At 40.3% G+C, this 11,722-nt stretch overlaps 2 protein-coding genes across 8 annotated transcripts; one reads left to right on the top strand and one right to left on the bottom strand.

Moving 5' to 3' along the window:
• Positions 1–460: 460 nt before the first annotated feature.
• LOC102708106 (putative pre-16S rRNA nuclease) lies at positions 461–5,731 on the bottom strand. Of its 5 annotated transcripts, none has more exons than XR_005812267.1 (9): positions 5,553–5,731; positions 5,123–5,292; positions 3,958–4,015; positions 3,465–3,536; positions 3,277–3,372; positions 3,041–3,133; positions 1,870–2,887; positions 1,092–1,439; positions 461–799 (listed from the first exon to the last, which is right to left on the bottom strand). XR_005812267.1 is itself a non-coding variant. In XM_006644696.3 (7 exons), exons 2-7 carry the CDS (start codon positions 5,269–5,271, stop codon positions 2,819–2,821), a joined length of 537 nt encoding a protein of 178 aa, XP_006644759.1. In that variant the 5' UTR covers positions 5,272–5,292; positions 5,553–5,731; the 3' UTR covers positions 1,769–2,818. The 5 variants fall into 5 exon arrangements, 1 of the variants encoding a protein (XP_006644759.1); XR_005812268.1 differs by having other exon boundaries at positions 1,119–1,439; XR_001550420.2 differs by having other exon boundaries at positions 2,113–2,887.
• A 253-nt stretch (positions 5,732–5,984) lies between these two features.
• LOC102707821 (isopentenyl phosphate kinase) lies at positions 5,985–10,381 on the top strand. Of its 3 annotated transcripts, none has more exons than XM_040526000.1 (12): positions 5,985–6,135; positions 6,278–6,514; positions 7,235–7,332; positions 7,502–7,544; positions 7,908–7,966; positions 8,086–8,142; positions 8,535–8,570; positions 8,659–8,736; positions 8,982–9,048; positions 9,174–9,236; positions 9,731–9,834; positions 9,930–10,381. In XM_040526000.1, exons 1-12 carry the CDS (start codon positions 6,066–6,068, stop codon positions 10,014–10,016), a joined length of 999 nt encoding a protein of 332 aa, XP_040381934.1. In that variant the 5' UTR covers positions 5,985–6,065; the 3' UTR covers positions 10,017–10,381. The 3 variants fall into 3 exon arrangements, with proteins under 3 accessions (XP_040381934.1, XP_006644758.1, XP_015693336.1); XM_006644695.2 differs by having other exon boundaries at positions 7,905–7,966; XM_015837850.1 differs by having other exon boundaries at positions 6,033–6,135; positions 6,264–6,514; positions 7,905–7,966.
• Positions 10,382–11,722: the final 1,341 nt, after the last annotated feature.

Here is an 11,722-nt window from a genome sequence, read left to right as displayed (position 1 = left end):
GGTCACGATTTTCACGTATGGTATATATGAACATGTTTTCTGATGCTATGGCAATTAGCCAATCAATGATATATACTGTTTTAAAGTAACTTCATTTTTCAATCATCACACATAAAAAATACAAAAGTTTAAAGACTAAAATACCTTTATCGAATCTCAATATAATTGTCCTATACTTTGTTTATTCCTAATATATTTATGTCTTGTTTTCACAAACTCTAATAATAATTTCTCAGAAATGAACTTACTATTCATAAAAGCTTAAATAGCACATACAAAGTATTCATATTTGGCTGAATTTCAGTTTGGAGAGTACGTGTTCCTGGTTCAGAACTACAATGTCTCTGCCTCCTGAATTTTCCTGAAATCTAGCAAACATGCACGGAGGCATCTTAGTTGTTAATCTTAAATTAACAAAAGTTTTAATTCCATTCAAGCCGTTGCTAAACCGGACCACGAGATTAATTAATCTTCCTTCCTTTCATTCAAAGTCTACAATGTCCCCAAAAAAAATCGAGACAACCAAATTGTCGAAGACTCGATCTTTAAACATACACGGCAGCCTATCTCTGGTCAAGAAACCGCGAGATAAACAAACAAACAAACAAACCGGGAATCAAAATAAAGAAATAATGGAGAGGAAGCCGCTCGAACTAGCTCGTGCATTCCGGTCCAAAACCGGTGGCTGCTCGACCGAATCAGCTACCGTGAACCAGCCGTCTTCTTTACCTTCAAGTTATCTCCAACGTGCCAGTGTACTTTCAGCTCATCTATCTCCCTAATTAGGCAGTACGGTTTCCTAAAATGAAAAAAAGGCAATCCATAGTGCTTCCGTTCCAAAGTATAAATATTTCTAGTTTATTTAGCATAGAATAAGTATATGTGAAAAGATTTATTTTTAGTTATTTACATGGTTAATTTTTAGATTTTAAATTAATTAGATTTTTTATCTAAACATCTGATTTATGTCGGAATCATTGGAGTGATTGTAATCATCGGAATCCATATAAAAATACTTATATTATGATAGAAAACTTAAATCATAAAAATGTGTATATTTTGGAAAGGAGAGAGTACGGTCAGTGTCTGACCACGTTATGGTGATGTGAGCACCTGACCTGTCTTCCCTTGGCTGCCAAATCTCTTTTACACAGAGCTACTGCTGGCTGTCAACTGTGTTGACTTTGCATGATTCGGCTACCTCGGTTTCGTGCTGTGCTCATCGCTTTCTCCTCTCCTGGTCTTTGAGCTGCAGTGGACTTTTGGCGTGGAAGCAGGCAGGCATACGTGAGAGCTCGTTGACAAGTGGCTTGCTTGCTCTCCTGATGTGTCGTGCTTAATTGCTGTGCTGTTCTGTGCCTACCACATCAGATTTTTTTTTTCTCTCCTTAGTTTGGCTTTCTGACTTCTGAGTCTGCTGGATGGATGACTGAAGTTACCTGTGTATTGAAACTTCATCGTGAGCCTAACTAGATTTGGTAGAATCGAATTTTATTATCTTTTGGATGTACAGGTAGCAGCAGCTATCTCAGCCACCGATCAAGAGGCGATTGTTCGATGTTTTATAGAAGAAATCAAACGGTATATTCACAAACGAAAAATAATTTATAAATAAAACTTTTTTATACGTATTCTTACCACCGATCTAAAAGCCAAAATTGAAAAATAAACTTATATAAAAAAATTCAAAAAATTAACTCTAAATTTAAGATTGAAAATTCAAATTTTAACTTATAAACATAAACGAAAAGAAAAAACGTGGACAAGAGCCTTTGAGAAACATCGGAAAATTTAAATTTTAACTTATAAACCTAAACAGAAAAAAAAACGTGGACAAAAGGCTTTGAGAAACATCGGAAAATTCCATACGCCATCCCTTGTGGAAAACTGGAAATAGACTATGCAGATTACAGCCGCAGATTGTTTGATTTTATCCATTGCAGGCTCGCATTGCATGCCAACCACAGAGCATTGTCCTCCAGCCTGAAACAATCTCATCAGCCCAAGTCTACGCATTAGCTCTTGTGCCTATTTCTTCACCTATCATGTACTCTATAGAATAGTACACGAAGTTGGATAACTGAACATATCTCATCACATCCACAAGATTACCTGTCAGCCTAACTTGCTTTGTAGAGTAGAATTTTCGATCTTTTGCAACCAGACAGCAAGGACCATGGTCACACGATTCCTCACGCTATCAGCTCTAGATATAGACTTCACAATTGCGCGGAGCATTGCAGGCCACGGATATATACCTGACAAGCACAACATCTGTGGAGGATTTGCAAGTATCCGGGATGTGACAATGAGCAAAAGCTGCCCGTCGAATGACATGAGTTGTTAACATCACGGTGAATTTTGTCCAAGCATACGCATGCAGACATGGAAATGGAATCTGGCTGCAGCACGCCAGTGTGAACCTGAACTCGATTTGACTCGACAGCCTGATTGGATCTTCTCGGTTCGGCAAGCATATTGGAAGAGGTTGCTCCAGCTGCCAAGAATGCATAGCTGGACCGCTTAGTTCATGGAGAATAGAGATAAGGAAGCATTTCGGTGCCAATGGCCTCATAAGCAAGTAGAGGTTGAAACAGCGGGCAAGAAACTTCTCAATACTTTTGCATCATCTACAACAAATTTGCCTCCAGCGGGCAGGCAGGGAGGCTGCTCGTACCCATTGATGAACTGTCAGCTCAGCATCTACTAAACTTATGACCCATATGAGAGCATGAGCTTTGTACACGTCTCGACGAATTGCTCATGGACATTACCTATGCCTTTTTCATATGGCAGCAGTGCACCAACAAGATGGAACTCAGGTGTCACGCTGTTTCTCAGAATCATCTGCACATCTCAATTCTCTGTTCATGTTATCTAGATAGCCCTGCACAGAAGGTAAAATTCCCTTTTTAGGCAAACAAAATATCAGTGTCAGTTTTACTAAGCAGATGTTCAACTAAATGAAGTACTGGTTTTCAATAATAATTATGTAATAGAAACAACGAAACTTGTAATAGTTGGTAGTTGGTGTATGTACCTGGAGTATGCAAACTGCAGCAAATTTATCTGTCATTGTTTTGATTTCAACTGGGTCATTTAGTTTCAGAGGATATAAAAGGGCTTCTACACACTGGCAAAACAAACAGATCACTCAGAACACTTCGCCACAGAAGTCCTTGAAATGTGATATAAAATAGCCATAAGAGTAATGCAACCCATGCTATATGTAGTTTCTCATGTTTGAGAGATAATGTGCAAAAAATGGACTATCACCTTCGAGGTAAAATTTTCATCCCAATAGGTGTAACTCACATCATCAAGTTTCCCAGTTTTACAGAGTTCTCCGACAAGAAGCCTTACCTGTAATGCCTGGTTAATAGAAAAGAAACATTACCATAGGCAAACATATAGCAAGAAAATGAGGTGCACTATCCCAGGCTACCAGCACAGGAGTACTTTACATCTGGACTAGCTTGACCCTGCAAGTTGAATGGATAACCCACAACAAAGCCTGCAAGGGAGTACTTTGAAACCTATTCACAAAAAAAGAAAGAAGGAAAAGGAATTGGCTTCCATGTATCAAAAATGGCAAAACACAAGTGCTTTTAAATATTCACCAGAATCTAGAATGAAGCCTAACAGAATAAACCATGCATAATCAGCTGCCCGTTTGCAAAATATCTTTCATTACTAAATCATTTATGATGTCTTTGTGGACAATGTTGCCCTTGAGTATTTCAAACGGGTAAATGACATGAGTAAATTGAGCAGTAAAGAATATCATATTAAACATGACCTGAAACCCTGACTTTCATAGATGAATCAAAACCTCAACCACATATGCTACAAAGTTGCTTGTGCATGTGACATGTCATATTAAGCACTCGACCTTTTGGTGAGTGACTCTACAATAAGGTTACTCCAGAATCAAAATGTTGACTATACTCAGCATACCAAAGTTACGAAGTCATCTGCCATCAAGCCAATGTTTGTCTTTGTCCTGCTCAATACACTGTATGAGACAATGCAACTGTTAATCCCAATCCCTAATTGGCAAATCTATTCTTTAAGGAAATGCATGCAGATCTTATATTCCATCAGCAATTAGGTGGTAGTATTGGCCACAAAAAAAGAAAAGAAAACCAAGGTAAGCAGGTAGGTTGTTACAAATTCAAGAGAGTCAAATATCTGATAAAACAGGGGTATTGTCCTCTGAGATAACCTTATCCAAACAATGCCGGCAGTGATTCCAAAGTTCTAGATAAACACATACTTCAGAAAATCTAGATCTGCTCTGTCTGAGTGCTCAGGTAGGCAAAAGGATATCAGCTCTAGCTAACCGCAGTTCATCAAAGCAGTGGTAGGCAAAGAGTTTCTCATGAAGAAAGACTTATAAGGCATGAATATGCTGAAGGCTAATAATTTTTCACGATAACAAACATACACTGCATTAGTAGTATAAGATCTTGTGTACAAGTAATTTTTCTTAACAGTTTGAAGGCAATTACAGTTATTTCCTAAGAAAGCTGAAGTTAGTACAGTAGACCTAGAAAATGACCTCACACTACAGACACAGCACAACATGACATGGCATTTGTCATTTGTGTTACTTCAACATGCACCCAGCTCTAACCCAAGACTAATAGATTGTCTAGCAAAAGCAGGAAAGCACACAAACTGAAATAAATTCTGATAGTTAGAATATTTCCAATCTCAACAGGATAATGGTTTCAGCAATGTACACCAAAATTGCCGATACACTGAAATGAATTGGAAAGTCAATATTCCTACGGTCCAAAAAGCTTCCAATTAATTAAATTAATTTATTACACTGGGGTTTCTCCTGAACTTTAATTAATAAATTATTTTTAATACATTATTTAATTAATTCTTGGCTTGGGTAAAACTCAGGGCGTGACATATATAGACTTATTCTAGCAGATTACATATGAGTACATGACTGCCTGGATTTAAATCATCACACAGAAAATGATGTTTGAATTGTACGGAGGCACACAGAAGTCACTAAAACCGTGCTATACAAGGTCTGAAAAACATCTCAGTGAAGCATTTGTATCAAGCAACTTAATGTTCATCTCCAATCGTTCGAAGTGCATACCTTAGGGGCAATGCAATCCTATTTTTGTCATCAGAAACGGCCAGTCCAACATATTTGCTGCCAACATCAAGCCCAAGCAGTCGAGATTGCTTTTCTGACCCGCCCTCAATGACTTTCCTGAACAACTGACCCGCTTTCAACAGCCTCATTGGATGATCCTCCACTCCCAACTGCAAGCACATGAACCAAACCAACACACGGATTGAACTGAATGGAACTGATACCGCAATTTTGACGGCATAAATTACCCCTTTTAAGCTATAAACCTACAAATCTACAAGCTACAAGGGCCTGAGCTAACAAGTAATACTGCATTATTACAAATTAATGACCATACACAACAGATGCAAGCAAGTCGATCAGTAGCACATATATGCAAATATAAACGTACAGATTTGAGCTCTTAGTACTACTTGTAAACAGCATTGACCTGCACAGGCAGACGGGCCGAGGCGGCGGTGCTGCGGCGGCGGCGCAGCGAGCCGAGAGGCAAACGCGATCCCGGATCCCGAGCAGGCAGGCAGGGGGCGAAGCTCGTAGGGATAGGCCAGCAAGAAAGCTCTGGATATAGGGCAACAACACAGGAGCCGCGCGACGGCGGCGGCGTCGTCGTCTAGCCGGTGACCGGCGAGCGGGACGCGGCGGCGGGGAGGAGCAACCGAGCGCATGGGGGCTCGCGGCGGCGCTGCGGTTTCGTGCCTTTGTGTTGCACGATCGGGCCGAGAAGGTTTGGGCCAAACCGAGCGGCTGAAAGCTTTGATGGGCCGGAGCGGCAGGCAGACGAAGCACCCGGCCCAGCATTCTGGGCAATCTCTAGAACCAGATGTCCCGCTGACTGGGGGTCCCACTGGTCAGTGGCCATTGAACCGCTCCAGATTCCCATCTCCCTCCCCTCGGGAGTCGAGGCCGCGGCGCGAGGAGCCGAGGAGAAGCTGGAGCTCCCATGGCGGAGGCGACCCAGAAGCAGCCGAACCCCACCGCCTCCCGCCCCGTCCGATGCATCGTCAAGCTCGGTACTCTCCCGCGCGCGCTCCGTCACTCCTTTTTTGCATTTACCCTTTCCTTGCGTGCTCCTGTGGTTGTGTACGCATCCCTCCCCCAGGATCCCAGCCTGAGCCTGGGGTCGTTGATCTCGGAGAAGCTCTGGTGGCGCAGGTGGAGCGGCCATCACGAACAAGGGGGAGCTGGAGAGCATCGGAGTGGAGAACTTGAGGTCGGCGTGCGCGCAGCTGCGGCAGGCCATGTCCCACTCCGGCGCGACGGAGAAGGTTGCGGGGATGGACTGGAGCAGAAGGCCCGGCGATCCGACCGACCCCGTCGTGGATGCGGAGGGCTTGTCGGAGATGGAGGGGTTGGGGCTCGACACCAACTTCGTCGTCGTCCATGGTGCCGGTATAGTTCGTCCTCTGAGTTGATTGTGGCTATTGCCATTTCGTATTACTGAGCGGAACTGGGTGATCGGTGGGGATTTTGGGACGATAGAATCCGCTTGGTTGCTGTTTTTTTTTTCTTTTTGTTTCAGAATACTACGGGATGTGAGTAATTGGTGTGAACCACGTGCCACTCTAGATGAGTCTTAGTGAGTGAGCAATAGGAAGAGCATCTCCAACTCATTTAAATTTGGTCATCTATATCTTTATTTAGATAATTATCTAAAACAGTTACATCCTTCATATCTCTTTGAACTCCAGCACATCATCCATACATGACATCTTTCGTATTTCTTTGGAGGATGGAGAGAGAATATCTAAATATGAAGTTTCTCTAGATGACATCTAAAAATAGAGAATGAGATGGATATTCTGTTGGAGCTTATTTTTTTATCTCGCATCATCTATTTTTAGTATGGAGGATGGGATAGATGAACTGTTGGGGATGCTCTATTTAGCGAGTGAGTAATTGGAATGTAGCTGCCTTATATATATATATATATATATATATATATATATATATATATATATATATATAAAACAAATTTAGCCTGATTCGTAGGCGATAAATGCCTGAAGTTATTACTTGCGAGCTATAATTAGAGTGTTGTAGTTTAGAGATACTCCCCACCAGTAGTATTATGATGTTGTAATAGCTGGCTACCTGCATCTGCTACTTCAGGGTCTTTTGGTCACTTCCAAGCAAGTAGATCTGGAGTCCACAAAGGAGGTCTACAGTCAACACTTGTGAAGGCTGGCTTTGTAGCTACAAGAATTTCAGTAAGGCTAGTTTATAAAATTCTCCTTCATGTGTATATCATATCCTTTTTTTTTCTTCATGGTACTTTCAGAGATATAACTTTATTGCCCAGTATATCTTCAAAATATGTAGTGCTTCTTTGATGCACATGCTTGAAAAATGTTCTTATGCTCTACATATATAATTCAGGTGACTTCTCTTAACCAGGAAATTGTTAGAGCCCTTGCAAGAGGTACACAACATTGAGATAAGAATCATTCATCATGTTTGAATCACAATCATGTTTCATTCGTGCTATTTTATATTTATGTGTTCCTTTTGTTAATTTGTAATAAATACACGCTCTATAATAATCTATATGTGTTCTAGTCGTGATTCAACTGTGAAGTCTAGGCTTAACCAACAGTACCATCTGTGGATCCATTGTCAATTGTTATGGAACACTTATTTCCCATGTTTGTAATCTTAATCAATGTTGATTGAATTGACCAGCACATGATCATGATATATTGCTATTAGTCTATTGCTGCCAGTTTATTGTTTGCAGTTTATATTAATTAAATAAGTTTTTGAATTGCGTGTGATTATGTAGAAGGTATACCGTCTGTGGGAATGTCACCGTTCGCTTGTGGATGGTCTACTAAGCAAAGAAACGTGAGAAAGCCAAAATTTACTAAATTTCATCTCTGGGAATGGACTTGACATTGCTAGTTCCTGAAAAATCCTATTCAGAGATGCTCTTTGATCTTTGCTTGCCATTTTTGCACTTACAGCTTGAGTCAGCAAATGCTTCTCAAATAATTCAATCACTCCATGTTGGCTTTGTCCCTGTAAGTTGTTGTACCTCATAATCTTGAATGATTCATTTCTCTAGAATTTACATTGACGAAGGTGTACATTAAGCAATTTAGTTATATGTCACTTTGAATGCATCCATGCTGTGAGAAAAATGTTTGTATTTCTGGGAATATTTATGTAGTATATAACATATTCATTACATTTGTTATGTGAATGTGTATTTTGTGATACGTCTCTGATGCCAACATAGCTAGATTTTTGTGCTGGTACGTAATGAATCACCAGTTCAGATGTTTGAAACTTTGAACTGAACTCAACCTTTTGTTCAGGAAATGTTTTGATAATAGGGAAAGAATGGCATACTTTCACAGTTCCACTTATGTTTTCATCATCTACATATATAAAGAACTCTAATTTCTTCTAGGTTTTGCATGGAGATGCTGTTCTTGATGAATTACTGGTGAGCTTTTGGACTGAATCATGCCCATATCACTGTTTAACATTTTGTGTCTACTTGTCTAAGATTTATGACATAATTAAACGGTCAGGACTGCACCATATTGAGTGGGGATGTCATTATACGCCACCTCGCACAGCTTCTCAATCCAAAATATGTTGTGTTTCTGGTACTGCATACTGCCTTCTCTTCTCTCCTTGCCATTACTTGATAATATGCTATGCATGTGAGATGTCCATGCTCCAAATTATTTACATGGATGTAATGTCTTTCTTCTAATACTTGAAGCTCTTGTTGATCTGATCATTATCAGATGGACTCCGTTTTATCACATTTTTGTGCCGCTCTTTGTATGTATTGTTCGTTATAGTTGCTTACTTGCTTTCACATAGCATTCTGAAAATTGAGATGTAGACAGATGTCCATGGAGTATATGATCGTCCTCCATCAGACCCAAATGCAGTACTTCTCAGAGAGATAGGTTAGCAATTCAGAACTCACCTACTAGATTTCCTGTTTGATGAACATCAGTAATTGTAGGGAGCACATGAAAAGCAAAATATGTGCAATAACTGTTTGCATTGTGCTGTTTGCCTGTTAAAACAGAGGTGGATGACACTGGGAGCTGGTCAATTGTAAAACCTGCATTGAAAGGCAGCAATAAAGGAGGTATCCTTTTGTCTTCCTTTCATTTGTGCGCTGGTGGTCAAATCATCCCTAGCAGTTGTATACAGCCAATATACTGAGAAATTGATTCATCTATTTTGGTTATAGGAAGTGCAAGTAGATAAAAATTTATCAGATGACAGAACAATGTTCTTTTGTTAGATGAAGATGAAAGACTATTGATTTTTGTGATAGTTGTTTCATGATATAAACGATAGAATTAACTAGTACAAATTTAAAAATCTACTTTAGAAATGTGAACTTTTTAGAAAAAATACATCGTTTAACAGTTCAGGAATTGCGCTAGCATAAGCCGAGGAATAATCCGGCCAAAAAGAACGCAGCAATGCATGAAAAATTCAATGATTTGGGTCAAATGCTAAACTAAGGGAGTAACAGTTTTCTGTTAGGTTAAGAGCTAACAAAATTCATTATACAGATTCATTGCTTACTGTAGCTTGTCTAATCCTGACAAAGAAAATTTGTATGCATTTTAGTGGAGATATCTGTAGCTGCACACGACACCACTGGCGGAATGGAGACCAAAATATTGGAAGCTGCCGCGATAGCTAGGCTTGGAGTTGATGTGTACATTACAAAGGTGCGGTCTCTCTTTTCTCCCTCGCCTTGCTATATGCATACAATCTTAGATGACATTGCTTTTTCGGTATGTGAGTCATGTGCCTTCTGATCTAGGTTGGTACAGAGCATTCACTGAGAGCCTTACAAGGCGATACTAGCTCAGAAGATTGGCTTGGAACTGTCATACGATCTTCCAAATGAATTTCTTGGCCAAAATTTTCAGGGATAAGCATCCATTCGCATTTCGCAAACAATTCATCACCATTGTTGTAGGGCAAGAATCACAACTGATGAAGTGATGAGCCTAGTCCGTCAGATGATTCATGGGGCTATATTACTGCTTAATTCCATGTAGACGATGACGCAAAGCTTGGTGTTTATGCTAGGCTTACGATGTTGTTGTTTATGCTACAAGCTTACCATGCTGTATGAAATAACTTCATTTTATTTGTCGAAAGTTCACTTGGCCTCGTAGACTCGAGGACATTTTGTATGCTCCAGAGCTTCGATTTGCCCATTAACCCCGTGACATTATATTGGTATAAAAAGAATGATTCATTGGATTCATGTCACTACAACTTTCACGATTTTAAAATATAAAACTATTATTTATCTATTTAGAGCCATGCCATTATAAAATTCTAGTTATTTGATATATACAATTACTTACCCCTTCAATGCAATTTCTGATTTTTTTTATTGGACCAAATTGCATATGTCTTCTTCCTCCATCGCCTCCCCTCTCCCGTTCATCCACTCGGCTGGTCCATCCACATCTTTTATCTCACATATTCGAAGCAGCTGTGCTCTACATTGCCTTCAGGACTCCAAAGAGAAGGCCAGCGAGCTTGAGGTCTCCACCCTAGTCGATAGACTCATCGATGCCTGCTTGCCCCATTGAGCCGCCTCTCTTTTGCATGCAAACATCGTTCGTGGATGCCATTTCCCGCCTCTGCCTCCAACTCCAAGGTTGGGCTTGCACTTAGGGTTTTCTAGGGTGTTGCCTCCTCAGCCAAGAATGAGGATGGCCAGATCATGGACTTGACCGACAGGAGGCGCACATCGTCATTCAAGTAGCTAGACCTTTTGCCAGAGGTGGTATGATGCTAGTGGCCGGACCTCGTCGCTGCCGTGGCTGCTACTTCGATGATGCTTGCTATGAGAGGATGGATAGGAGATCGGATGGAGGAAGAAGACGATGACAATTTGATCTAAATATTTTAGAAAATGTTTGAGTTTATATAACCCCATACTATATCACGTTTTGTAAGGTGTTTTTTCGACGGTGGCACGCTGAGCTAGACCATCTTGCTGTGTTGGAGCAGACTAACATACATGATAAGTGTAACTAAAGAGCAGTGAACCCGAAATTTTTCACAGGATACACGAATTAATGGGGTGTTTAGATTGAGAAAATTTTTGGGAGAAGTGTCACGTGAAATGTTTGACCGAATGTTGGAAGTGGTTTTCAGACACGAATAAAAAAAACGAATTTCACGGCTAGGCTGGAAACCGCGAGACGAATCTTTTGAGTTTAATTAATCCGTCATTAGCACATATTGGTTATTATAGCACTTATGGCTAATTATGGACTAATTAGGTTCAAAAGATTCGTCTCAATATTTCTTCCATAACTATGCAATTAGTTTTTTAGTTCATCTATATTTAATGCTTTATTTAGGTGTCAAAATTTTGATGTGATGTTTTTAGAAAAAAAATTAGAAACTCCTAACTCTCTCACTCCGCAAAGGCAGTTCTCTCTCTCCCTGGTTCTCATCTCTTTCACCTCAGTGACCCGGGTGATCAGGTAATGATTGCAATAAGTCCAAGCTCATCATGACGCTTTACCTCTCACTTGCAAGATATCATACACGTTAGCCTGCTCCAATGTAGCCAGAAACGTACAT

Source organism: Oryza brachyantha, chromosome 1, assembly GCF_000231095.2.
Source record: "Oryza brachyantha chromosome 1, ObraRS2, whole genome shotgun sequence".
Taxonomy (NCBI): domain Eukaryota; kingdom Viridiplantae; phylum Streptophyta; class Magnoliopsida; order Poales; family Poaceae; genus Oryza; species Oryza brachyantha.
Note: the sequence above shows the minus strand (reverse complement) of the source record. Positions and strands in the feature narration are given on the sequence as shown.

Bases quoted from the DNA above. Each gene is read 5' to 3' on its own strand.
- LOC102708106 (XM_006644696.3), bottom strand. From the start codon at position 5,271: ATGAGGCTGTTGAAAGCGGGTCAGTTGTTCAGGAAAGTCATTGAGGGC. The intron at 4,016-5,122 runs GTATGCACTTCG...TGTCTCATACAG, and splicing joins AGGATTGCATTGCCCCTAAG to TGTATTGAGCAGGACAAAGA. The intron at 3,134-3,276 runs GTGATAGTCCAT...TTGTTTTGCCAG, and splicing joins ATGAAAATTTTACCTCGAAG to TGTGTAGAAGCCCTTTTATA.
- LOC102707821 (XM_006644695.2), top strand. From the start codon at position 6,066: ATGGCGGAGGCGACCCAGAAGCAGCCGAACCCCACCGCCTCCCGCCCC. The intron at 6,136-6,277 runs GTACTCTCCCGC...CTGGTGGCGCAG, and splicing joins CCGATGCATCGTCAAGCTCG to GTGGAGCGGCCATCACGAAC. The intron at 9,049-9,173 runs GTTAGCAATTCA...CTGTTAAAACAG, and splicing joins AGTACTTCTCAGAGAGATAG to AGGTGGATGACACTGGGAGC.